The sequence below is a fragment of the Canis aureus genome, chromosome 16, assembly GCF_053574225.1.
Source record: "Canis aureus isolate CA01 chromosome 16, VMU_Caureus_v.1.0, whole genome shotgun sequence".
Lineage (NCBI taxonomy): Eukaryota > Metazoa > Chordata > Mammalia > Carnivora > Canidae > Canis > Canis aureus.
In genome coordinates this window covers 15,507,683-15,532,316 of record NC_135626.1, presented here as the reverse complement: position 1 = coordinate 15,532,316, position 24,634 = coordinate 15,507,683, and the positions used below count along the sequence as shown (strand labels likewise).

General features: G+C 57.2%; 1 protein-coding gene across 6 annotated transcripts; it reads right to left on the bottom strand.

The window, feature by feature from the left end:
• Positions 1–1,305: 1,305 nt before the first annotated feature.
• MYO1C (myosin IC) lies at positions 1,306–24,071 on the bottom strand. 6 transcript variants are annotated; one of them, XM_077851788.1, is made up of 32 exons: positions 23,820–24,071; positions 16,938–17,093; positions 16,705–16,820; positions 15,931–16,129; positions 15,765–15,845; positions 13,554–13,733; positions 13,375–13,473; positions 13,055–13,168; positions 12,895–12,966; positions 12,492–12,611; positions 12,319–12,401; positions 12,030–12,135; positions 11,833–11,913; positions 11,480–11,571; positions 9,851–9,945; positions 9,726–9,772; positions 9,532–9,612; positions 7,203–7,308; positions 7,003–7,120; positions 6,042–6,155; positions 5,887–5,963; positions 5,475–5,543; positions 5,292–5,376; positions 5,029–5,188; positions 4,661–4,744; positions 3,875–3,968; positions 3,724–3,779; positions 3,461–3,596; positions 3,314–3,384; positions 3,131–3,228; positions 2,952–3,051; positions 1,306–2,524 (listed from the first exon to the last, which is right to left on the bottom strand). In XM_077851788.1, the coding sequence occupies exons 1-32, from the start codon at positions 23,892–23,894 to the stop codon at positions 2,498–2,500; spliced, it is 3,192 nt and encodes a 1,063-aa protein (XP_077707914.1). In that variant the 5' UTR covers positions 23,895–24,071; the 3' UTR covers positions 1,306–2,497. The 6 variants fall into 6 exon arrangements, with proteins under 6 accessions (XP_077707914.1, XP_077707917.1, XP_077707919.1 ...); XM_077851791.1 differs by lacking the exon at positions 23,820–24,071 and adding an exon at positions 22,934–23,088; XM_077851793.1 differs by lacking the exon at positions 23,820–24,071 and adding an exon at positions 22,930–23,069.
• Positions 24,072–24,634: the final 563 nt, after the last annotated feature.

Sequence of the window (24,634 nt, the reverse complement as noted above, 5' to 3'; positions counted from 1 at the left end):
ACATTCATCAGGAACTTCTGTTCTAGATGATGAATTTAAACCCCTCAGCAGGTAGCTTGCCACCAAATTAAGCTTTTTCGTGCCTTTAAACCCTTCTGGTCACGTCTTTCCACTTGGGAAAACTCTTAGCCATCTGTGGAGTTCTGTGGATGCTTCCTGCAACACTCAATCCCTTTCTTCTAGAGGCAACACTCTGATGCTTTTGGGAAGCTGTCTGCTCCCCTCTCTTGACCATGAGTCAGGTGTGGTTCATGCTGCTTCTGTCTGGGGGTGGGGTAGGGGGTTAGACAAATGACCCAGGCCAGGCAGACAGCTCAGAATACGCCCTTCTCCCTAACTATAATGATTGAGGCAGAAAAGAGCACTTCATTCAAGTCAGCCCGCTGTGAATCAGTTCTGAGACTTTCGAATTACTGGGAAAGACACTTTTTTTCTGCCACCCATGCTAACCTCACAGAATGAAAGCCCACGGCTGCTGGCAGCTGCTGCCATGTCACAAGTAGAAATCTTGCCTGACAGTGGAGCCACTACAGAGAAAGGCTGAGCCAAGATATGGTTCCAGACACATTCCTGACAATGTTGGGTGCCTAGAAGCATCTCTACTCTGGGACTGCTAGGTTGCTAATGCTAATAAATGCCATTTCTGCCCAGGCCAATTTAGATTATATTCCCCACTTGCAACAGAATTTGGAGCCTATCCTTTGGGACCCATGCCAAGTGTCACCTTCTCTGTCAAGTGTTTGGAACCCTTCTCCCTGACTTGAGTCAATCACTAATCAGTGAGCCCCTCAGGGCCCGCACTTCCCACACTGGGCTGCTTCTGTCTGACAGATTGAGGACCACTGAGCAGCAACTGTGTGTGCTGTGTCTTCCCCAGGGCCACAGCACTGGGCCAGGCTGAGCAGCCCTTCTGTAGTCAGTGAAAGAGCAAGTCCGGGGCCACCTGGGGGGTTTGGGCAGTTAAGCGTCTGACTCTTGGTTTCAGCTCAGGTCACAATCTCAGGGTTGTGAGATTGAGCCCGGCATTGGGCTCCCTGCTCAGTGCAGTCTGCTCCTCCCTCTCTCTTTGCTTCCTCTCCCCCACTCATGCTCTCTTTCTCAAATAAATAAAAAAAATCTTAAAAAAAGAAAGTGAGCAAATCCATGTTGCAGCTCCTGGTTACACTGTTTTCTCTCAGGGAGCCCTGCCTTCTCTCTTCTGTGGACAAAGCAAAAATTCTAATACAATTCTAGTTCTCATTCAAGACCACCGGTTGCCTTTTAGGGGTCCTTTTCCCTTTCCTAACATTCACGAGCAGACCAACGTTGGCAAACACATATTGCTTTATTTAGTGTTTCTCTGGATTGCAGAAGTGTCAGCAGTGGGCTGAGACCCCCAGGAGGGCAGAGGCAGTTGGGCAAGTTGCACAGCCCTCAGACCCTCTGGGGTGGTGGGGGGAAGCAGCAGAAAGAGGTGATGCCTCTGCAGCTCTTCCCAAGGCCAGCCTCCTACCTGGGCTCCCAGAACAGGGAGGGGGCCAGGGGCCAGGAAAGGCCCTGTATCTTTGAATTGGGGCCAAAGTATAGACAAGGTATTTGTCATCCTAAGGCATAGACTCAGACAGGAATGCTTCTCCCACCTGTTGGCCCCCAGAGGTGATTACTGGTTAGGGAGCCATATGCACCCTTAAGACATGAGTCTGTTCCTGGGAGAGGCAGTGAGGTATGCTGAAGACAGGGCTGCAGTCCTGGTTTTGCCCCAACCTGCCAAATGAAGTCCTTCCTCCTCTTGGGCCTCTGTCTCCTGTTCTGTCACACCAGGAAGCTGGACAGGATGATCTCTGTGTCTTCCAAATTTTGGGGTCTGAAACTCCTTCCCCTACTCTAGGATGCCCTTGGGCTGGGATGATGACTTTGAAAGAGTATTTTTAAGGCAGGAGGAAGGAGGTAGACAAAGGTGGTCTCAGCCCCCAGGGGGATGTCGGAGTGGGCTGTGAAGGGGACGGGCAGACAGACAGGTGGACAGGCAGAAAGGTGTCAAGGGAATGAAGAGGAGGGGGTGGCCTAGGCGGGAAAGAGGGCACCAGAACCCAGACCGCCCAACCTCTCAGCTACATTCCCTGCCCTGCCCGAGTCGAGGAAAACACATCCAGTGTGTCTTGGGGCGGGAAGATGGCTTTTTTTAAAAAATAGTTTCTTATAAAGCATCAAAAAATCTCAGAGAAAACCTCAGCAAAAGTTCCCTTCTCTCAAATATTTGGCATCGGCAGTGGGGCTGGCATAGCTGCCTTTGGCCCCGGCTTTCCTATTGCTGTGGCCCGGCCTGGCCCACATCTGGGGCAGCTCCCTGGCCCCCGCTGCTCCCTCACGAGAGGGGTGAGCAAAAGGCAGGAATTTGTCGGTGGGCTTCAAGGTATCCCTGGGTCCCTGTCTAGAAGCTCGAGTCTTTGGTAAGTGGGAAGGGAAGGGGGAGAAGCAAAGCATTGGGAGTTGGGAAGGGGTCCAGTGGGCGCCTTCATCACCGTGAGTTCAGCCGTGGGGCCACCTGTGAGGGCAGAGAGAGAAGCTCAAGTGGTGAGTAGGAAGTAGACAGAGGAGCTCTGGATGGGATACATGCAATGGTGGTTAGGGAGGGGGCGGTCTGGTGGCCTCAGTCCCACAGACTCCCTGCCCTGCCCTGCCCTGCCCGAGTGGGTCTTGCCTCCATACCTGCTGAACACACGTAGGCCTGTCCCACCTCCCCATGCTACCATCTTTATGACTGTCAGCCCTGTGGGGGCTCCAATGGCTCTGCTCTCTGGCCCTCAATACGCAATGGTATGAAAAAGGTGGTCTGACGCCCCCTGGCTGGAGATTCGTGGAAGAGGTGCCCAGGCTCTGCCAAGCTGTCAGGGGAAGTGTGGCCACCGGAAGCTCACCCGAGCCCTAGGGCTGTTGGTCAGGAGCAGGTTGTCACCTGCAGCGCCACTCACCACAGCCAGGTGCCCGTTCTTGGCCTTGGTGATGAGGAGTTCTGAGCCAGGCGTGAAGTCGATAATGCCATCCCTGCCAGGGCCCCCTGCAAACGTGATGCTGGGAGGAAGGAAGAGGGTGTGTGAGGGCTGCCTGCATGTGCACACATGCCCTCCACTCCCACCCCCAAGTACCTCACCTGCCCTGGTTGATGTTGATGTTGTTCACACGGTCAGCGCTGAGGGCGGTCTTGGTCAGTGTCTCAATCACATGGTCGCTCTGCAGCACCACATCCCCCTGGGGGCGGGAGGGACAGGGGTCAGGCCCTGGCCAGAACAACTGAACCCACCTCTGCCCTGCCTCCCAGGCCCTGGAGAGCTACCTTCTGCTTGTTGTCCTCCCGCTGCACATGCAGCACGAAGAGGCTGTCACTCAGGCTGCTGACAGAGATTCCTGAGGGAAAGGGCAGAGGTCAGTGGTCACAGGTCAGAGCCGGGTCCTCCCCATGCAACCCTGGGCCCTGGCTCACCAGTCAGGTTGGTGTAGTCGATCCTCTGCTTGACTTTGGCATCCTCTACGATGACCACGGCGTTGGGCGTCAGCAGCAGCTGCCGGGAGCGGGCTTTGTAGCCCTTGCGGTCGTATTTCACCACTGGTACCGCGTACTATAGACAGGAGGTGGGGTGAGGGTCAGAGGAGGGGCTGGGGGGCTCCAGGGCTACCAGTCACTCTCTGCCCCTGGCCCCAAGCCTCCCACCCCCCAGCTCTCAGGTTGCAGAACCGTCCTCTCACCTGGATGGGCTCTGAGCCCAGGGCCTGCAGCACTTTGGGGCTGATCTCGTCTGCACCTACAACAGTATGGGGGAGTGGGAGGTCAGAGGAAGGGAGGGGGTGGTGCTACAGGGCTCTGGAGCACTGGAAGCACTGGAAGTCAGGGGCTCACCAAGCCGGGTGCTGATGAAGAGCCTGGGGACACTCTGGGGGTAATTGTCCTTCTTGCCCTTGAAGATCTCACTGGCCACGGCTTTTTGTTGCAGCTGAGGAGATGGGGAGGGGGAAGCAGGGGTAGGGGAGTGGTATTAGAAGGGGTGGGAACTATCATAGGCAGGCCTCAGGCACTGAGACAGCCTCTCACCTTCTCTCTGGCCCCAGCATGGAGGCCAAGCCCTGCCGCCCACACTCCTGCTGACCCCTCTGCCTTCTCCCTTCCCCACTGACAAGGCAGAGGGCTTCCCAGAAGGGTCACAACAGGGGCCAGGCTTGACTTTGAGGCTAACTCCCCATCATTGCAGGCCCTGGGGCCCTTCAGCTCTAGCTTGGCATCTTGAAGCTGGCCGATTACTGATACTCCAAACTACCACAGGTCACCTGAGCTGATGGGTCCCTTAGCATCATCCAATACTGAATTGGCACATACAAGGCACATGGGTCACCGATGTCTGTCTCTGGAGCCATGACAGAGTACCTATTGATCAGACTGACACTACAGGGCTCTGGGGAGCCTCTACCAGTCCAGTAGAGTTGGCCTAGAGGACGAATCCTATTTGCCACCCAAAAATCTATTCCAGCACTGGTTTCATACATGACGTCAAATAGGGCTCAGGACCCAACTTGAGGTTGTGCTGTTCACCCAGGGGTAAAGTGTTCCTTCCCAGCCAGGACTCAAGTGATGCCTGCTACTTCCCCCAACCTGCTGGCTAGTCTGCGCCTGGCTCCTCGATCTCCATACCTGCTGCTTCCATTCAGGACTGATACTCCGGCAGTACTTCCACACCATGTTCTTCATGCACAACTCCCGTAGAAGCTCTGAGGCCTGAGGATACAAGTGAGGTCAGGGCACCTGGGCAGCCTGGCTCCCTTCCCTCTGAAGACGATCGGTGGGTGCCCATGCCTGGGGCTCTGCTGAAGCGACAGCCCCACAACCTGGACAACCCTTCCGTTCCTGAGTCTCTTCTCTCGAGAGAAGTCACTGCCTGTGGCCCAGCTCCAGTTCACCTCCCTCAGGGAGTCTTCTAGATCCTTTTCTAGCCACAAGATTATTGGGCCCCTCTGCCAAGTCCTCTCATGATCCCTAAGTCAGCAGGGAAGGCCACAGACCTCATGCAAGGCAGGAGGTGGTGTGGGCCAGGAAGTGTCCAAGATGTTCCGGGGCAGATGCCGCCGTAGGTTGAGCAAGAAAGAGGTGCGCACATGGTCCAGGAAGAAGGCATTCTCAGGGCAGCGGGGTGCATGGCGTAGGATGAATCCTCGGATGAGCCTGGGGGTAGGGCCCAACAGGAGTGGGAGTGGGACACCTGGCAACGCCCCCCACCCCCACCCTGCTCTGCACCACCCCCTCGTGGTACCCCCTGGGGGCTCACCTCCGGATGGTCTGCGCGGCCCACTTTCTCTTGGCTGCCTTCCTGCGGCCCAGCGTCCCCCGCCACCACGACTGGATGCAGATGGCTGTGGAGACCACAAATGGCTGACCATGATCTCCTCACCATGGTAGCCTGCTCTAGCCCCAGACCCTGTCCCTTCTGAAGACCCCTGGGCCCCCAAACCTGATCGCTTCACCCGCAGGAATTTCTGTCGCCAGTGAAAGCCCCTCCAGGCAGCCTGGATCTTCGTGGCTGTAGTGTGGGAAAGAAAGTTGATTGGCCAGAGCCCAGGGGATCCAGCTGGGGGCCTGGTACTGCTGGAGCTCACTGAGTGGCATGAAGGAGGGAATAGCTGAAGGAGCTACCGAGTGAGAGGATAGATAAGCCAAGGGAGAACATGTGGAGGAGGGAGGGAGCAAAAGAAATGTGCAAGCATGCTCTGAGTTTGCACCCAGGGTCAAGGCTGGAGCTGGTAAGGAGGAGGGGAGCTGGATGTGGGTGACGCAGACTTCTGGAGAAAAGGGTCCAATGCAGTGATTTCTCTCCTGCTGCCCAGAACAGACCCCACAGGGACAGGAAAGGTGGGGCTTCTCACCCAGGCTCTGCCGCCGGACCTCCAGGGCATCCTCTGTGGCAAACAGGGTCTTGGGGAAGCGGATGAAGATCTTCGTCCTGAGAGGGCAGTGGTGATCAGCCCCTGGCTCACCACCCGTGTCCCCTAAACACTGGGTACAGGTGGGCCCCACTCACCTGCCCATCTTGTACTCTTCTGGCTTATAGCCCAGGTGTCTGACCAGCACAGCCACCCCATCCTGGGGCCGTCCTTTCCATGTGGGCCATGTCTCTGGGCACAATGACTTGTATCTGGGAACAGGAAGAACAGAGATGCACCCAGCTCCCGCTCCAACCAGTGCCAGCTTTCCTGAGCACCTGATGGTTACTCTCACTGACTTGCAGCTTATGAAAAGCCTGGGAGGTCACTCTGTCACTACATCCATTTAAAAATGGAGAAACCAAAAAACAAAAACAAAAACAAAACAAAACTAAAAAATAATAATAATAATAATAAAAAAATAAAATAAAAATGGAGAAACTGGGCAGCCCTGGTGGCTCAGCGGTTTAGCCCCTGCCTTCAGCCCAGGGTGTGATCCTGGAGACCCCAGATCGAGTCCTACGTCAGGCTCCCTGCATGGAGCCTGCTTCTCCCTCTGCCTGTGTCTCTGCCTCTCTATCTCTCTGTCTCTCACGAATAAATAAATAAAATCTTTAAAAAAAAATGGCGAAACCGATATACCCTCATCTGCCTAATGCCACAGGGCAGAGATGGAATTCACCCTGACTCCTCAGCCCCTAATTCAGACTAACCACAAAGTTGCTCTATCCTTTCTGAGCTGATTGGAAACTGTCCTCTTCATAGGTTTTACCATCTCCTCTGATGACAACCATATAGATGCCTGCCTACGGACCCCTACCCAGGTGCTCTATGAGGGCAGGGCTGGGAACCGGGATGTGGGGGAAGGGAGCTGACATTCTGTCCACCTAGCTTGATATTAGGCCTGCAGGATGAAGGGGTCCCTGGCATACATCTCAAAGCAGCTCAGTGTCTTAGCCTCTTAAATGGGGCTGAGAACCCCTGCCCCTCTCTCAGGATCTAGAAAGTTCCTAGTCTCCTACCCCCTTTCCCTGACACTAAGCCAGGCCGTGTCCCCACCTCTGCAGGAAAGCTTCATATTTGCGGCGATAGGCAAAGCCGGCTCTGCGCACGCGCAGGTTCTCCATCAACCCCAGGTACTTCACCTGGTGCCGGATCAGCACTTCGTCAAAGCGGCCTGGTGTAGGGGTAACAGGGTGGTCAGCAGACTCTCACCAATGGGTAACCCCCCACAGGCCTACAGGGTGGGAGGGGCCTACCGGGCTGTTTGGCATCATTGGGCTTGATGCAGCGGACATATGCGGGCTCCTTGGACTTCAGGATCTCTACTAGCTGCAGGAGACTCATCTTGAACTGGGTGGCAACCTGGCCAGTCAAAGTGAAGGGGGATGGTTGGCCAAGGCTGCCCTTCCCTGAGGCAGAGGTGCTAAGCCCTGTGGAGGCCCCTTCCTGTAGCAGAGCAGTGTCAATTCCCATGGCCGTCCTGTGCCCTGCTTAGGACCCTTCTTCCTCCTGGCTCCCCTCGTTCACAATAGAGGAAGTGGTCAAGTTGGGCTAGAGAAATCAACCTAGGAACCTCACTCATATCTAAAAACCCTGCTCAGGGGGCACCTGGCTGGCTCAGTTGTGGAGCCGGTGACTCTTGAGCTTGGGGTTGTGGGCTCAAACTCCATGTTGGTTGTAGAGATTACTTAATTTTTTTTTTTTTGAGATTACTTAAATTTTTAAAAAAATCTTTAAAAAATAAATTTCCCTCTGATGCCCACTTTTTCTCTTTCCAGAATTTCAGGGCCACATTCCTTAACAACACGTCCCACTTCTGCGCATCCAACCATTATCTCTGCACACTGCTCAGCAGCACCTTCAGGGGTCTCAGGACTGTGAAAGCAGCAGGCTCCTCAACAAATCTGCAATCCCACTAATGACAGAAGTATATGCCTGGGGGTTCCAAAAGCATCGAGAAGTGCAACCAATCTAGTCTGTGGGGTAAGGGGCATCAGGAGAGGCCATCTGGAAATGACCCTTGGGCTGAGATTTAAAGGATAAATAGGAAATAGCCAGAAAGAAGAGAAGAGAGAGAGGTATTTGGGCAGAGGGACAGCCTATGCAAAAGCCTGAGGTACCCAGGGAGCTATAAGCAGTGCAAAGACCAAGATGGGGAGTCAACAAGATAGGATTAGAGAGGCAGGCAGAGGCAGTATCTTGACAGGTCTGGAGAGTCACATTAGGGAAACTAACTGACTTGAGGGAAACAGGGAGCCAATGAGGAATCTGGAGTGAGGAAAAAGCAGGCACAGATCTGCATTTTGGAATATCTCTAAGCAGATATGTGGAGAGTGGGCAGTAAGAGCAGCTGGGAAGCCAGGAGACCAGGGAGGATGCTGGCTGGCTCAAAGCATTGAAATGAAGCCATGATTATGGGAAAGGGCTGAGAAGAAAGAGTTGGGAAGTACTCAGGCAGCAGAAACTGTCAAGATCCAGTTGTCTGGATGAAGGAGATGGGGGAGACTAAAGAGTGACAGATATTGCCCAGGTTTCTGGCCTGTGGGACTGAGTGGAGGGTGATCCTTGTCTTGAGTTCGGGACACAAAAGGCGCAGGCCTGGGGCACTGTGCAATCAAGGGCCCATTTTAGGCTAGTGGAGTCCGGGCTGCCTGAGAGCCACCAGAGAGCAGTGGACGCATGAACTTGCAGCCACTGGAGAGGCTGGAACAGGGGTGCCTGCGTGCTCCCAGCTTGGGAGGGTGAGTGTAGCCATGGAGGGTGTGGGGTACGCACACCCAACAGAGAGCAGGGGCCGGGGGAGTCAGATGCTGGCAACACGGTTTCCACTCCTTTCCTGCCAGCATGTCTCGGCCCGTGGCACTTGGCCGACAGAGCACTGCTCCTCCTGGGACCTGGACCCTCCTCTTGGCATGCCCTACAGCCACACCTCTGCCTGGAGCTCCCTGGAGCTCTACCAGCATCTGGCACCACTGGTCGCACCTGCCCTTCCCAGCCCTTCCCAGCCACTCTCCTCGGTGATGTTACCCTCCTGTCGATGTCGACCTCCCAGTCTTTCTTGGGACTCTGTCTGTGCTGGGCCTCTTGCTGCCTCCAGTACCCTCACATAGGTCCCTGTGACAAGCACCCCCTCGGTTCCAAGATATTTCAGATGCTTCCTCAGGAAGCCTTCCCTGACCCCCATCCCCACCCCCACCCCCAGGCAATTTGCTGTTCTCAATTCTGTTCCCAAAGTGCCCTGTGTACATTGCTGTGAAAGCACCTATTCATTTCAGTGTCCTAAACGTCTAGTAACGTCTGATTCAAATGTCTGCCGAGTAGGTGGATGCACACAAGTGCCCACGCACAGACAAGTTCCCACAAGGACTCAGGTATATGTGTGTGGGTCTACACTTAGAGCCAGGAACATCCAGAGAAGCAAGCATAGTCGCACCTACGGGCAGCCTCCTAGCCACGGACAGTGAACACACATCACGTGTATGCCACCAACTCCTGGCTCACACAGGCATTCATACACACACACACACACACACACACACACACACGGGCACACACATGCCCCCTCAGGTCCCACAGCCTCCACACCGTCTCTGGCCGCTTCTTGTCACTGAGCTCACTCCGGTCGAAGCACTGGCTCATAATGGGATTTTCTGAGCTGCACATGGTCTGTGAGGGCAGAGCAGAGATCAGGGTCAGGGCACAGGGAAACGCAGGACAGATTGCTGGAGCAGAGGCCAGTCGGTATCCAGACCCCGATCCCTCTCCCCAGTCTTCCTCACCTCCTTCAGGTTCCGGAAGAGAAGGTCATTGTTTTTATCCAGAAACCCTGAAAGGGGGAACAGACACGAAGTGAGGGAGAGCCCCTCCCCTGGCCACTGTAGGGACCCAACTCCAGAATCCTCACCAGTCACACTGTAGGTCACCTCTCCAGCATAGTGCAGAAGGCGGAACTCCCCACGGCCCAGAGATTTCCTGGTCCGCTGGTCAGCCAGCTTGTGCCTGGGGAAGGAGAGGAAGCTCCAGACTCCTGGCCTGAGCAGTGCCCCTGCCTGCTGAAGAGGCTCAAGAGAAGAACCAGGCATCCAGGAAGGAGTAAGCATGACCCAGACCAGGCTACAACCCTCTGTACCGGGTGGTAGACAAGGCAGAGCTATTAGCCTCCCCACAGTCACGGAGGCTTGGGGAGGCATCCGGCCTTATCCAGGGTCACAGAGCACCAGGACCGGGCCCTAGGCCTCTGCACTGCCCCAGCTCGCTGGGCAGAGGCTATTTTTCATTGCTTGTGGCTATGCCTGACTCTGCTCAGAGAGCCAAACACTGCCCACATTTAAAAAAAGATTTTATTTATTTACTTGACACAGGGAGCACAAGAGGGGAGAGTAGCAGGCAGAGGGAGAGGAAGAAGCAGACTCCCCACTGAGCAGGGAGCCCGATGTGGGGCTCAATCCCAGGACCCTGGGATCATGACCAGAGCCAAAGGCAGCCACTTAACTGGCTGAGCCACCCAGGTGCCCCTGCCCACTACATTTTAAGAATGGAATCTGCCCCCAAAGATTACTTAAGTCTTAAGCATGTTTCTATCCTTTAACCCATTTTCTACTTTTAGCACTATTCCAAGCAACTAACCAGAAATATAGGCAGAGTTTTAAGGCACAAAGGTATTTGTGGCAGCCTTGTTACCCAGCAGAAAAATATGGAGGCTGGCCGGGGCCCCCAGAGGCTGGGTGAGAGCAGTGGAGTATCTGTGAGTTAGAGGCACTGGAGGAAGTGTTTTGAGGAAATTTTTGTGTTTGATGATACAGGAAAATGCTCAGGATATAACATTATTCTGAACCTTATACACAACAAGTTCTCAACTATATAAAAAAAAATAACCCAACATATAGAAAAAGGCAGGAAGGAAATGCCTCAAATTGTTAACAGTGATGACCTCTGGGTGACAGGATAACAAGTGACTTTTGCACACATTCCAACTTTTCTCTAATGAGCAATATTATTTTTGCAATCGGAGAAGGTTTTTAAGATACCATGAAGCCAAAAATGCTCAGGGCTTTGGCATTTAACAGCTCCAGGCCTAAGTCCTAGCTCTGCAGCCTACTAAGTATCCGATAACCTTGGGCAATGACTTCACCTCTTGGAGCCTCAGGAAAGTGGAGAAAGCACCACGAACACCTCCTTATAGGGTTGCTTCGGGTTAGAGGAGGCGATGGGAACAAAAGAAGCAGGCCAGAGCTGTGGCAGAGGTGCTTGTTTTCTTCTCCTTCTCACTTTAGGGGATTTCTTAAAGAAAAACCAACTTCCACACAAGGAAACTAAAAGATCTTAGCAAGTTTCATTCTCAGGCAAGAATAAAAAGGGAGCCACACTCCTCTTAGCTTCTTACTCTGTGGATGCACCGCAAGCTGCAGCTTTGTGCGCCCATCCTCAACTGACACCTCCCCTGGTCATCTCCCTGTGGCTGGTGTTTTACGATTGTAGGGGGATCTCATGCTTCATGGGCTTTGCCCCTACGCTGCGCTGCAACCCCACTTACGTCAGGAAGTGCGGATGGTGCTTGATTGTGTCCTCCAACTTCTCCAGGAAGGTCAGATCCGTGGCCTCCCCAGGGCGCAAACATTCCTCATCCTGGGGTGTGTGACAGAAGGTGAGGGGTGTATCAGGGAAGGAGCTGGAGGGCTCAGGAGGCCCAGGGAATGGGGCAGATCGTAGGGAGCCTCCCACAGACAACTTCCAGACCAGGCCAACACCTCCCTTTAGGGACGCACAGCCCTGCCCTGTCCCTGCTCAACACCAAACTTGGGCCCTCTGTGGACATGCCTACAGGAAGGGAGTAACATCCTCCCACTCAGCCTCCAACATGAGGCCTTGGAGGAGCAGAGGGCTCACCAAAATGGAGATGATGCCCTTGAACTTCTCCTCCACCAGGTCACAGATGATCTTATTGTTGAAATATTGGACAGGCTCCCACTGAGAGACAAAAGGGAAGGAAGGCATCATCATGGGGTCCTAGCACCTCTTCTAGGAGACCCCATGCCTGGCTTCCTACAGGGTGTCCACAGGGACACCTGCAGGCTTGCACCCACCGCGATGCCCTCTGCCTCATATTCCTCCTGTTCCGACTTGAGGGTGAGCTCGATGAAGAGTTGCTGCAGCTTCTCATTGCAGTAATTGATGCAGAACTGCTCGAAGCTGTGAGGGAAACAGAAGAGCCCACAGTAGTTCAAGGGGTACACAGAACCAGGAGCAGGGGAGAGACACACAGAGCAGGACTCAAGGTGGCTGGGGGCATTGTCAGGAACACGAGGCAGGGGGAGGTGGGGACCAGGACAGGGCAGATGGGAGGAGAGACAGACAGGGGGAAGGGATGCTGACCTGTTGTGCTGAAATACTTCAAAGCCATAAATGTCCAGAAGCCCAAGGACTGTGGTGCTCCGCCAGCTGGGGCTCTCGGCATCCTAGGGCCAAGAGCATGGGTCCTGGTGTGTGATAGTTCCCAGCCCCAGGCCTCCCTGTTGCTTCGGAAGCAGCACCGGCCAAGCCCTCACCTTGGAGGCCAGCGACCTGTTGATCTTCCTGACCAGCCAGGTAAAAGTACGACTATACACAGCCTTGGCGAGGGCGTCTCGCACATACGCAGCCTGTTCCAGGTTCAGTGGGCTCAGGAGCTGCCGGCCAGGGTGAGACAGGAGAAGAATGCCACAGACTCCTTTCCATCCCCCTGCTCTATGGGCTCAGGGCCAAACACCAGAAAACCATGACCATGCTATCCTCCCGGCTCCCGGGAAGGATACACTGGGGATACACTGGGGAAGGCCACGGTGGCCACATCAGAGGGAAGATGGCACAGGGACAAGAGGCCTCATTCCCGGAGGTGGGAGTCCCAGAAAGAGGCCTTGGAACACCTGCACCCTTCAACCCCTACCTCCTGAGACAAAGGCTTGGCCTCACCTCTTCTCCCTTGGCGATAATTTTCCTGTGTGTCAGGGCTTCCCGCAACGTTGAGCCTTCTACGCCAAGAAGCTGCCAAGGGAGGAGGGGTGGGCATGGAGAGGGTGCGCTCCTCCTCACCCCGCCTGCTCTGCCCCTGCCCTTTGCTCAGTCCACTCACCCTGGTCAGATACTTGAGCTGGTTCTCGGTGGTGACCTGTGCATTGCTCTCCTCATCAGCAGCAAAGTGGATATTGCCCAAGTGCAGGACGCTAGCCACGATACTGAGCAGGTCCTGGGTGAACAGGGAGAGGGTGGGGGGCGTGTCACAGGAGGAGCAGACAGCCCATAAGGGCCACCAGTGACCAGTCAGATGGAACAGGTTAGAGGTAGGGGAGTGTCTGAGACAAGGGGGCTGTAAGTGGCCATGGGCTATAAAAGGAGACTGAGATTTTCAGGGTGTAGAGGGAGGGCAGGAAGGGACCCCAGCATAGGTCTCACCTCAATTTCATCTTCAGTGAAGTCAATGACTGTCAGAGCCTTCCTGACGACCTTCCAGTCACTCTTGTCATTGATGGAGGAGACTTTGGCACACTGGCCCTGGGTGAAGGGCAGGGTGGGTTACCAGCCCTGGTGCTGTGCTCCCTGGGCGGTGTCTGCCCTGCCCACTTGCTACTCACCTTCACCAGGTACAGGTAACTCTGGGGGTTCCGCTCTAAGCCCAGCCTGCGCAGCATCTCCTCCTCGCCCCCTTCCAGCAGCTGGTAGAAGACGTGGAAGTTTCTCTCCCCGTGGTTCTGGTGCACCACTCGGGACTTTTCCAGGAGGTAACTGAGGATGTGGCCACCCACGGGAGCACCCTGTGGGCAGCGCAGGACATGGTGATGGCTCAGGGGGCCTGGGGATGTGGCCCAGCTTCCACTCCTTCCTCTGCATTCCTGGCCTCTATTTCCAGTGCTGCCACTAGCTGCATGGACTCAGACAAGTCACCCCTTTCGGCCTCAACATCCTCATCTAAGAAATGAGTGTATGCAGCCCTATCTACCTGGCTGTTCCCCTTGGCTGTCTGACAGGCAGCTCACACCAACAGGCCTGGAACTGAACTCCTGGTATCCCCCTCCTCAGATGAGCTCCCCTCTTCCCATGTTGGCCATTGGTCACTCTGCCCCTCATGCTATGCAGTCCAAGAAATTTGCTGTCCTCTGGAAAGCCTCTTTTTCTAACCTCATATTTACTCACACAGCCAATCCTGTTGCCTTCACCCTCAAAACATTCAGAGCCTACACTGTTATCACACTAGTCTCAGCCACGGTCATCTGTTACTTCAACGTAGTAACTGCCAGCTTCCTAACTGGTTTCCCTGCTCCACTTGCTTCTCCTACCATCTACTTTCAACAAAGCACCAGAGGGATCTGAGAGAAAAGCCACATCACAACACATTTCTTTTCCAAATCCTCCAATGTTTCTCTTCCTACTCAGAGATGAGCAGCCCGGGTGGCTCAGCAGTTTAGCGCCGCCTTCGGCCCAGGGCATGATCCTGGAGACCCGGGATCGAGTCTCACGTTGGGCTCCCTGCATGGAGCCTGCTTCTCCCTCTGCCTGTGTCTCTGCCTCTCTCTCTCTCTCTCTCTCTGTGTCTCTCATAAATAAGTAAATAAAATCTTAAAAAAAAAAAAAAAAGCAACAGAGGGATCTGAGAGAAAAGCCACATCACAACACACTTCATTTCCAAATCCTCCAATGTTTCCCTTCCTACTCAGAGTTTTGTTTTTTAATTTCAAGTTTTTATTTAAATTCAAGTTAGTTAACATCTACTTATAGTTTTGCTTTTGTGGGGTTTTGTTTGTTTGTTTGGTTGGTTGCTATTTTTAAGAGAGAGAGGGAGAGGGAAAGAGAGGATCTCAAGCAGATTTCCCGCTGAGCCCAATGAAGGGCTCGACCTCATGACCCTGAGATCATGACCTAAACTGAAACAGAGTTGGGCACTTAACTGACCTAACTGGCTGAGCCATCCAGATGCCCCTCTACTCAAGTTTTTTTTTTTTTTTTTAAGATTTTATTTATTTATTCATAGAGACACAGGCAGAGGGAGAAGCAGGCTCCATGCAGGGAGCCCGATGCAGGACTCGATCTCGGGTCTCCAGGATCACACCGCAGGCTGCGCTAAACCGCTGCACCATGGGGGCTGCCTTGTTTCTTTTTTTTTTTTTAAGATTTTATTTATTTATTTATGAGAGACACACAGAGAGAGGCAGAGACACAGGCAGAGGGAGAAGCAGGCTCCTCGCAGGGAGCCTGACGTGGGACTCAATCCCGGGTCTCCAGGATCACACCCTGGGCTGAAGGCAGGCCTCAACCGCTGAGCCACCTAGGGGTCCCTACTCAGAGTTTTTAAAACAAGTTCTTACAGAGACCCAAAAGTGCCTAAACCATCCGGCCTCCTCCCCTATTCCCTGGTGCCTTGTTCACTGGCCTCCTTGCTATCTTTTTTATACCAAACACTTCCAACCTCAGGGCATTTGCATTGGCTACTCCTTCCACCTGAACTCTCTCCCCCAGGTATCTGCACAGCTTGCCCCCCTGTCTCTATCAGGCTTTTGCCAAATACCACCTTCTCAGTGAGGGCTACCCTATCTGCTTTATTTAAAATAGCAACTGCCCCCACCTCTTACCTCATTTTGTTTTTTGCCACAGCACTTGTCACCTAAGTTAGATTTTTGTTTATGATTTCTCTGGAGGCAGGACTTTTATCTGTTTCGTTTCACTACTGTACCACCAGCACCTGACACATAGTAGGCACTCAATAAATATTGGCTAGTACCAAAGACCTGGCGAGTGGGCACCTACTGAAGGGAATCCCACTCCCCCTGCCTTGACACGTTCACAGGTACCTTGAAGTCAAACTGTACATCCATGTACTTCCCAAACCTGCTGGAGTTATCATTCCGGAGGGTCTTGGCATTTCCAAAGGCCTAGAAGTGGAGAGGGGGCGGAATGAAGGCTCTCTGCAACCTCCTCCTGCGACCCTCCTCCCTGCAGGTACGGCTGCCCCCTCACCTCCAGCACAGGGTTGCTCTGCAGCAGCCGGTCTCGCACAGCACCCCCCCTCTCAGGGGCGGGGCAGGTCTCAGCGTAGAACTGTAGCAGCCGCTTGGTGGCCTCTGTTTTGCCTGCCCCGCTCTCCCCAGAGATCATCACCGCCTGGTCCCGGCGCTCCGTGCGCAGTGCCCGGTACACAGTGTCAGCCACTGCAAATCTGAGGCAGAGGCTTGTCAGGAGCTCAAGGGGTGTGGGGGCAGGGGGCAAGATAGGAAGGGGAGGTGGAGTCCCCTATCCGGTTGGACTTTGCTTGGGGGTGGAGGTTGGGTATGCCCCTTTAGGGTGGGGATTGGGGGACCCTTGATGGGTGTGGGTAAGAGAGGTCCTTTGTTGTTGAAGATGGGGATCACTCTCAGCTTCAGATGGAGGTCTGAGGAGATCACTCATGGGTGGGGGTCCTGGAGGTCATTCAGGGAGAAGCTGGGGTCACTTATAGGTGGGAGGTCTCCTGAAGGTGAGGGTTGGAGTCACTAAAGTTGTGGGGCCATGCCCAGGTAGAGTTGGGAGGAAGGAGGGAAGGGTAGGTATTGGGGCGGGGTTGGGGAGGCCCCACCCAGATGAGGCTGAAAAATTCACCTCAAGTGGGGATCAGGGTCACTCTAGGGTGATGGACTATGGGGACCTCTCACACATGTAAGTAATGATTCACCCCAGGTGGGAAGTTAGGGATATTTTAGAGTGAGGGTCAGGTGGGGTCAAGTTAGGTAGAGACTGGGATGGGGGGTCACTCACAGGTGGGGTGGCACCTCATAGAAGCTAACACCCCGGTAACGCTCCATGTGCTGCCGGCTGTAGATCTGTAGGTCCCGGTAGGGATTGACAGAGACCAGGACGGGGCCGATATAGGTCTGGGGGTTGGGGGAGGAAGATCAGAAGTTTCTCCCAGAGATTCCTGATGCCTCTTCCCCCCTCAGCCCTGTGTCTGTGCCCCCTAGCACCCCCCTTTCTTCCCATTTGGGCCTCACATAAATGAGGTTCTCTCGGAACCGTCGCCGCAGGTTCTCAATGAAGGCTGCCTCACTGGTGAAGTTCTCTAGAAGCACGAAATCCTGTACCCCCACCCGGTCTCGGGCGGTCAGTGCACTCTCCATGGTGACCCGTACCCCGTCACTGCCCAGGGCCTGCAGGGAACACACCAGGGCAGACGGTCAGAACCAGCAGGGTAACATAAAGCCACTTCTCCACCTCAGCCCTTGGGCAACCATGGGCCCGTGGACACAGGACACAGAGAACACCAGGCTAGGTACAGTGGGCCTGGGTCACAGTAAGCTGGCACACGGGATGCTAAGGACATGGGTCACACAGAACAAAGACCAGGTGGGACACATAGGACCTGGACACAGGACACCAGGGCACTAAAGACCCAGAGGACATGTGAAGCAAGGCCACTGAATTCAGGCAGGCACTGCTTTTGTGTAGAGAAACGGTCATGAGAAGAAACTCCCGGAATAATCAAAAGAATGCTCTGTTGACCTTGGACAAATCCCCTTCTCTCTCTGGGCTGCTTCCTCCTCAAGGAGGAGGAGTTGAGTTAGACCAGGTGACCTCAGGTCCCTTAGCTGAGGGCCACGTGTGACAGGTGCTTTGGAGGACAAATGCTCAGAGTGAATTCTGCAGGCAGGGTGGGGCCATCGGCCACTGGAACCACCAAAATCTTCAAGGGGAGAGAGTCTAGGGACCAAGCAAGAAGCCATCCCCAGACCACAGGACGGAGATTCCCCATAGGGCCTCCCATCCCAGCTGGGCTGGACACCCATCCCATAAGTGGGGGGGGGGGAGGGGACACTCCTCATAGCTGGGCCACACCCTCTCCTTCAGCTGCCAGACTCCCAGACACTCTCCTCCTGAGAGCCCCAGAAGCCTCAAGGGGGTGGGGGTTTTACCACGGAAAGCCCAGCTGCCTCCAGAGCACACAGGCTCAAGGAGGCCCTCACCGCAGGCGACACTCATCAAATAGGGAGGGGGAGCTCCAAGAAATCCACATGAAGAGTGTCAAAGGTCGGAGAAAAGCAAGGTGGCAGTGGTGGGAAGGGGCAATGATCCCACAGGGGCCACCAATTCTCCTCCAACCACAGAGCACCCAGATCTCTGGTCTGGGGCACCCCTCTGGGTCTGGCCTGCCTCTCCCAGGCTAGTCCCCCCCCCCCCCTTCCTGTTCTGAAGCTGCTGCCAAATCTGGCCGAAGCTCCCGCCCTCTGGCCCTCCGGGCAAGGGTCTCCGAGCTCCCAGCCCTCTCCGAGGGCTCCTCGCCCGGCCCTGGGTCCGAGCGCCCCGCGGCCCTCCCTGCCTCTGCCTCTTTCCCCTGCAACTTTCCGGGACGCTTTCCCACCCGAAATTCCTGGGCCGCGCCCGCTTCCTGGCGGGGCCGAGGCGGCGCCGTGGGGCGCAGACCGACGCCCGGGACCCCCGCCCCGCCCGCCCCCTCCGCTCACCGACGCCCGGTAGCGCATCCTGCCAGGCCGGCCCCGCGCCCTGCTCCGCGGCCCCGCGCTCTCTGTCCCGGGCTTCGCGGCGGCGGCGGCGGCGGCGGCGGCGGCGGCGTCAGCGGGGGAGGGGCCGGCCCGCCCCCCGCACCGCCCCCTCCGCGCGCCGCAGGAGCGCGGGACTCCCCCAGTCGACCCCGCCTCCCTCGGGCTCGGGCTCGGGCTCGGGGGTCCCTCCGCGGGCGGGGGTGGGGTAAGAACTACCGGGGATCTCGGGGCGGGGCTCCCCGGCGGGCAGGGGCTCCGCCTGAGTCAGGTTTTCCAGGAGGGACGTCGTTGGTTCCAGGGTGGGGCCCGGAACCCGCGCGGCCGCCGCGTCTACACGGACCCGGAACTCACTTCCGGGCCGTGTCTACACTACGCACCAGGCCAGGCGCGCGACAAGGGTCGAGTCCCGTGGATCCCGGAGGAAGCAGGATTTCCCTCCCCCCTCATCCCAACCTCGAGTCCCGGGAAAGTTAAAAATAGATCGAAATGTCCAAATACGGCTGGCGCGCCCAGGCGGGCGGAGTCTCCGCGCGGGACACTGTCCACCCCAGTACACTCGCTGGGAGGCGGGGGCGGGGGGCGGGGGCTATGTCTTTAAGCCCCAAGAAAACCTCTTTAGGATTCAGGATCAGCACGGAGCGCGCCCCCACGGGACAAGCACGGCCACGGGGACCCTGCCGACCGCAGCGTGGGTCCGGCCCCCGCGGAGATCTCACTGTGCCGTGTGGAAACTGTACGTCCAACGCCCAGCATTTGGGGCCTATGCCCCCCCGACCGCAGACACCTCGACTGGAGAGCCTCGGTGCCGCAGGGGCTCCTCCACTCTCTTCCTCCTCTCCTGTCCCCTGGGGCCCCGGGACACCCCCTCTCCCAAAACAGCCCCAAGCAGCCGCACTTGAGGGGCGGACCCTAGCTTAGACCTTAGGGCTGGTGGAGGTGGTGATGGCTGAAAGCCTCTGATGCTTGACGAAGACTGGGCTGTTTCTCACTAGCTGTTTGGGGGCAAGTCACTCAACTTCTTCGAACCTCTGCATCCCGAAAGTGTGGCTAATGTCTGCCGGAGAGCGTTGTAGAGAAGGCTGAGCTCAGAGCGCTGAGGCATCTCCCTGCCTCTCAATCGGCACTTCCCTCTCCTGGCCCTGACATCCCTCCCACACGTGCTCGGGGCAGACCTACTACGAGCCCGGCCCTGAGCCAGACTAGACGCGCTTCTTACCCGGCGGGGAAAGCCCTTCAGGCGTGCCTGCCGGTTACAAAGCGCTCCACTTCCCCACCTGGCAGACCAGGGACCTGAGGCGCAGAACGGCGGACGTGGACTTGTCCTAGCGGGGAAATGCGGCGTTGGACCCAAAGCCCCAGCGGTCCCTCCCTCCGCCCCAGGCGGGCTCCCCGGAGGGGGGTGAGGCTGCGGCGGCAGGTGCGGGCTGCGGCCTCGGCCTCGGCCTCGGAGCGGGGGCTCACCACCTGCAGAACCACAGCCTCGCTGCCGGAGCCGCGGCCCGGGGGACCTCGCGGAGGGCGGGGGAGGGCACCAGCTGGGAGATGGGGCCTCTGCAGGGGCTTGGGGACTGACTGGGTGCGCAGCTGGGAGATGGTGGGAGCGGGGGGGGCGCTCAGGGAGGAAGGGGGAGCCCTCCGCGGTGCCCCCAGGTTTAAAACCTAATGGGAGCGGGGCGGGGCGAGGGGCTGTCTCCAGCCCTCCCAGAGTGGGGAACGCCGCGGGGGAACGAGGCGGGGCGAGCGGGGACGCGGCGGGCGCTGCGGCCGCTAGCGGGCGGGAGGGAAGGAGCCGAGGGCGGGCGGAGCCTCGCGGCTGCAGCGCCCGCCTCCCCGGCCGCCTCGTCAAGCGGCAGGAATGAGGGGAATCCGCTCGCGGAGGGGTCCTGCCGGCCGCCCCGCCCCCACCCGCGCCTCCGCATTCCCGGGATGCCCGCTGGCGGCCCGGCAGCCGCCGCCCGGCTGCGGAAGGAGGGGGCGTCTTTGCGGCGGGGCTGGCGGAGGGGCGGCCCCAGCCCCTGCGGCCGCCCGCCCGCCCCGCCTCACTGGACGGAAGCGCCCGTCCGGGGGCGGGGGCTGCGGGCGTGAGAGCCCCCGCGACGGAGGCTGCAGCGCCAGGCTCTTCCTGCATCCCCAGCGCCGCCTTCTGGTACCCCCTTCTATGCCCTCAGGCCAAGCCATGACGTCCGTGTTATGACCCCCATTCCACAGACGGGGAAACTGAGTCTGGGCAAGTGCATGCCTTGCTAGATCCCAGGACTAGTAAAAGGAGGGGTGGGGTTGGGACCAGGAGCTCTAGCATTCATCGCTTCTGCGGGGCTGTCCTGAGCGGGCGGCTGGCCTACAGCTGGTGGGCTTCCGCTTAGCTTCCGCTCCTCTGTAAGGGTCAACTCGCTACCCTGCCAGCAGTGACCTTCCCCAGTAACCCCGTGACTGCAGGGCCCAGTATCTAGCCCTGTCGGTGTTGTGTGACTATTGACAGGTAGGCCTTAGGAGTAGCGGCTATGGAGTGGACCGCTGCCTTTGGGTCCCCAGCATGGCCCCGCCCCTGAGAGGCCGGCTGCAGGCTGGGGAAAAGCCATGGCTTCAGGAGTGACCCAGGACTTGTTTCCCAAGACTGCCTCTGGGTCTCCTCCCACCTGGGTTGTTTCCTGTAAGGGCAGGCATGGGGCAGACCCAACAGACTTTTAGCGTGTGAGCCAGGTGCCCTCTGGCCTGACCTCTGGAGGAGTGGGGAAGGCAGTGGGTAGCCTCAAATGTTCAAAGGGCCTCAAAGGACCATGTAGGTCTGGAGAGGGTGTTCTGAGGACCCCTAGATTTCTGCTAGAAGCTGGTTTCCACTGCGGCTGCCTCATGGCCTATTGGGGAAGTAGAAAGAACCACAGCCAATCTCACCCCCAGTGTAGTCCTGGGCACAGAACAGGTGCTCAGTTTATATTTATCCACCATAGGTCTGGGCCCTGGTTGCCTCACCAAGGACTATTCCAGACGCTTGGGAACTGTTGTGAGGGGCAGCGGAGATGAAAGGTAGGGACTAAAGGACTCTACCTAATTGTTCACAGGGCCTCACTTAAGGGCTGTACACTCTACCTCTAGAACCACAAGCCTTTGGCGTGCCAGACACCTCTGTCTGGGGGTCCAGCAGAAGTAAATAGAGCACTTTGTCCCCTGACCTCTCCTCCTTGTTCAATATCCTATCTGTAGAAAGGAGGGAGTCACCTCCAGATAGTCATCACTGTCTGGCATCAAAAGGCCTGTTCCCCTCTCTCCATTTCTCACACCAAAGAGTCACCACCTGCTAAAACCTTCCCTTTGCTCCCCCTTCACTCTTCTCCTGGATCAGGCAGCAACTTCCAAACTGCCCTCCCTGTCTTTCTGCCTTTAATCCATTTTTTTCCACGACAGCCTGTAATATTTACAAATGCATATCTGATCAATAAATATCTTATGTTAATAGAGTGAAAGTTTATAGGGCATGTTCGGTGTGCCAAGCCCATTCTCTGCACCTAATGCTTCTTGCCAGGTCCCTGTATAGACTCCAGCAGCCCCTTCTGTCCTCCGTTTACCCCAGTGCGCCTATGCTGCTGTGTAACCACAGGGGTGACCCTCTCCAGTGCCTTTTCTCCCCAAGCTCCCCTTAGCACCACACACAACCAGAAGGAACTGCTCCTGGCCCTGTCACGCATGGCTCTCTCCTTATGCTTCTTGCCTTTGCACCTGCACCTTCCTTGGTCCGACACACTCTCCTTCTCCCCACTTGACTCTTAGTCATCCTTGAAGATTCAGCTCAGGTATCACCTCCTCCAGAACCCCTTCCTGCCTCCCCCAACGCAGAGCCTCCTGCTTATCGCATCCCGCTCTAATCGCCGGTTTCCTTGTCAGTCTCTCCCAGGAGACTGCTCCTGCAGCGTACACCCAGCTCAGCATACAGAAGGGGCTCAGTAACCCCTCGGTGATGCCGGTACGAATGAATGAATCACAGAGACCAGAGCGTGCCGGGAGTGGAACAGGGCCGTGGGCCAACCATTCATTCTCTCATTCATCTCGGAGACCCTGGCCGCCGCGCTCACAGGCTCCCGGGCGCGCGGGGAACTGGCCCTGCTGGGGCGCGGGGGGGCGGGGGAGAGGGAGAAGGGGAAGGGGCGGGGCGCGGGCGGTCTCTCTGAAACCCAGAAGCAGAGCCCGGCCTGTTGGAGGGGCCCAAAAGGGCTCACGGGGCGCCTGGGTCCTGCGACCCCAACCTCCTCGCCCTCGCGTTTCCCGCCAGTGACCTAAGTCGCCACGAGGCCGAGTTCTGCGACCCCGCACAAGCCAGCCCGGGCCGACCCTCTACCCTGGCGATCTCCGGACCGGCGACCCTCGCCTCCCGCACCGCAGCTCCGGGCCTGGCTTGGCGCCCGGCCGCCCGCCCTCTCCCACTTACCGCCCGCCAGCAGAGCCCTCCCGGGACCACGCGGTGCTGCCCGCCCCTTGCCCGTGCCTCGCGTACCCACCGGTTCGGCTCTTCGGGCGCGCAGGCGGGGGCCAGGCTGGGCGGCTTGGCCGGCTCCGGAGTCCGCGGCCCCGGCACGCTCTCCCCGCCCAGGGCCCGCCCGGGGCCGGGCCGCTGCCTGTCGTCATCCCCGGCGGGGCCCAGGCCCGGGCGCGCGCGCGCGAACCCTCCGGCCCCGCCCCGGCCGGGCCAGCCCTGGCCCCGGTCCCCGCCCTAGTCCGCGGAGACTTGGTGCCGCACACTGCAACCAGCTCCCGGGACGCGGCGCGTCACAGTCACGCATACGCAGAGACAGGCGCGCACACCTCCCTCCTCCACACCTGGCCCACTCGCTGCAGTGCTGGGTGGAAGGGGGCATCTCATCCCAGGGCTCCTTTGCATCCTCAGAACAGACCAGACCTCACCCCCCCCAACTCGCCCTTTTGCCAGGCCAAGTCCGTTCTTCCCGATTTGTGACTGTCTCCCTTCATCTTCCTTCTCTGCTCAAGCTACTGCTCTGGGCTGGCCAGTCCTAGTTCTTTGGGTCAGAAAAAGGGGGAGGCATTAACTCAACAAGTGCTTCGGGAGTGGAGCTTTATATACACCATCAGTCTTTTTGGTCTCAGCAGTTATGCCCAGTTCATAGCTCAGCCTACTGAGGATGAAGGAGCTGGAAGGGAAGGGATTCAAACCTAGATCCCTGCTTGGAAAAATCCTGCTCCTAGAGACACTTAAACTCTTACCCCTTCTTTCCATTTACCCCTTCTTGTCCAGTCTGTTCCTGTCCCACCAAGGATCAGAACCCCTCCCCACTGCTCACCTCTTTCCTGAAGGGTTTGCTTGAGGGAGCTGCTGGGCCCTGGAAGATATTGCCACCCTCTCTCCCAGCCTAGAGCATCCCAGCTTACAAGCTTGCAGGGCCTGTGGGGATGAACCACGCGGATGATCTCCCCAGTGGGTATCAGCTCCACTTGCAGCGCCATTCCGCCGATGGAAAGCCAGTGTGCTTGCTGAGCAATGGGGCCGCTGAGCAACAGTCTGCCTGCCCACTGGCTCTGGCTGCTCCCAGAGCCAGGAATCTGGTCTCACACTGGGATGGCCACTTGGTTCAGCTTCAACTCCAGCCCCAGGGGATGTGTCTGGTCCAGCTCTTCAGGACACAGCTGGAACAGCCCAGGTCTGATTGGAAGGCTTCTTGGCCCAGTGGGTTGGGGCAGGAAGAGGAGGGGCTGCGGGACTGAGGAAATGCCTGTTGTCCCAGGTAACCAGAGGAGCTGATGCAGCCACGCATGGGGAACCCTGGCCTCTAGGTCAAAGGGTAGGAGGTCTTTCCCCCCAGCAGCTCCATGGCCAGGCTTCTGCTGCCCACTCACTAGTATCAGCTGGAGAGCAGTGTTCCCCAAACCAGAAAGCACATCCTTCCTGAAGCCAAGATGCATCAACAGGCACCAGCCCCTCCGTTACATCTCCCCAGCTAGCCTAGCTCCCCTTAGCAGCGGGTGAGCCCCTGGAGTTTGAGAGGCCAGAGCTGCTGGGGGCTGGCCATGCCGAGCAGAGTTCAGCTGGAGAGGCAGGAGAGCACTGTGAGGAGGCCCCTGTGCGGCGCTCTTCTGGAGCCATTAGCGCGTGGGAAGACTGGATCCCTTGGCTCTGGAGCCTCAGCCCTGTCAACTTCTGACTTTTCCAGAGTACCCTCATGTCCTCCTCACCCCCAGTGTTCCTG

What these genes read in the sequence shown, in the direction of transcription:
- MYO1C (XM_077851788.1), bottom strand. Translation starts at nt 23,894, where the DNA reads ATGGCGCTGCAAGTGGAGCTGATACCCACTGGGGAGATCATCCGCGTG. An exon ending in TCACTGAAGATGAAATTGAG is followed by an intron (nt 13,169 to 13,374) that starts GTGAGACCTATG and finishes CTGTTCACCCAG; the next exon opens with GACCTGCTCAGTATCGTGGC. An exon ending in GGGAGGACAACAAGCAGAAG is followed by an intron (nt 3,229 to 3,313) that starts GTAGCTCTCCAG and finishes TCCCGCCCCCAG; the next exon opens with GGGGATGTGGTGCTGCAGAG.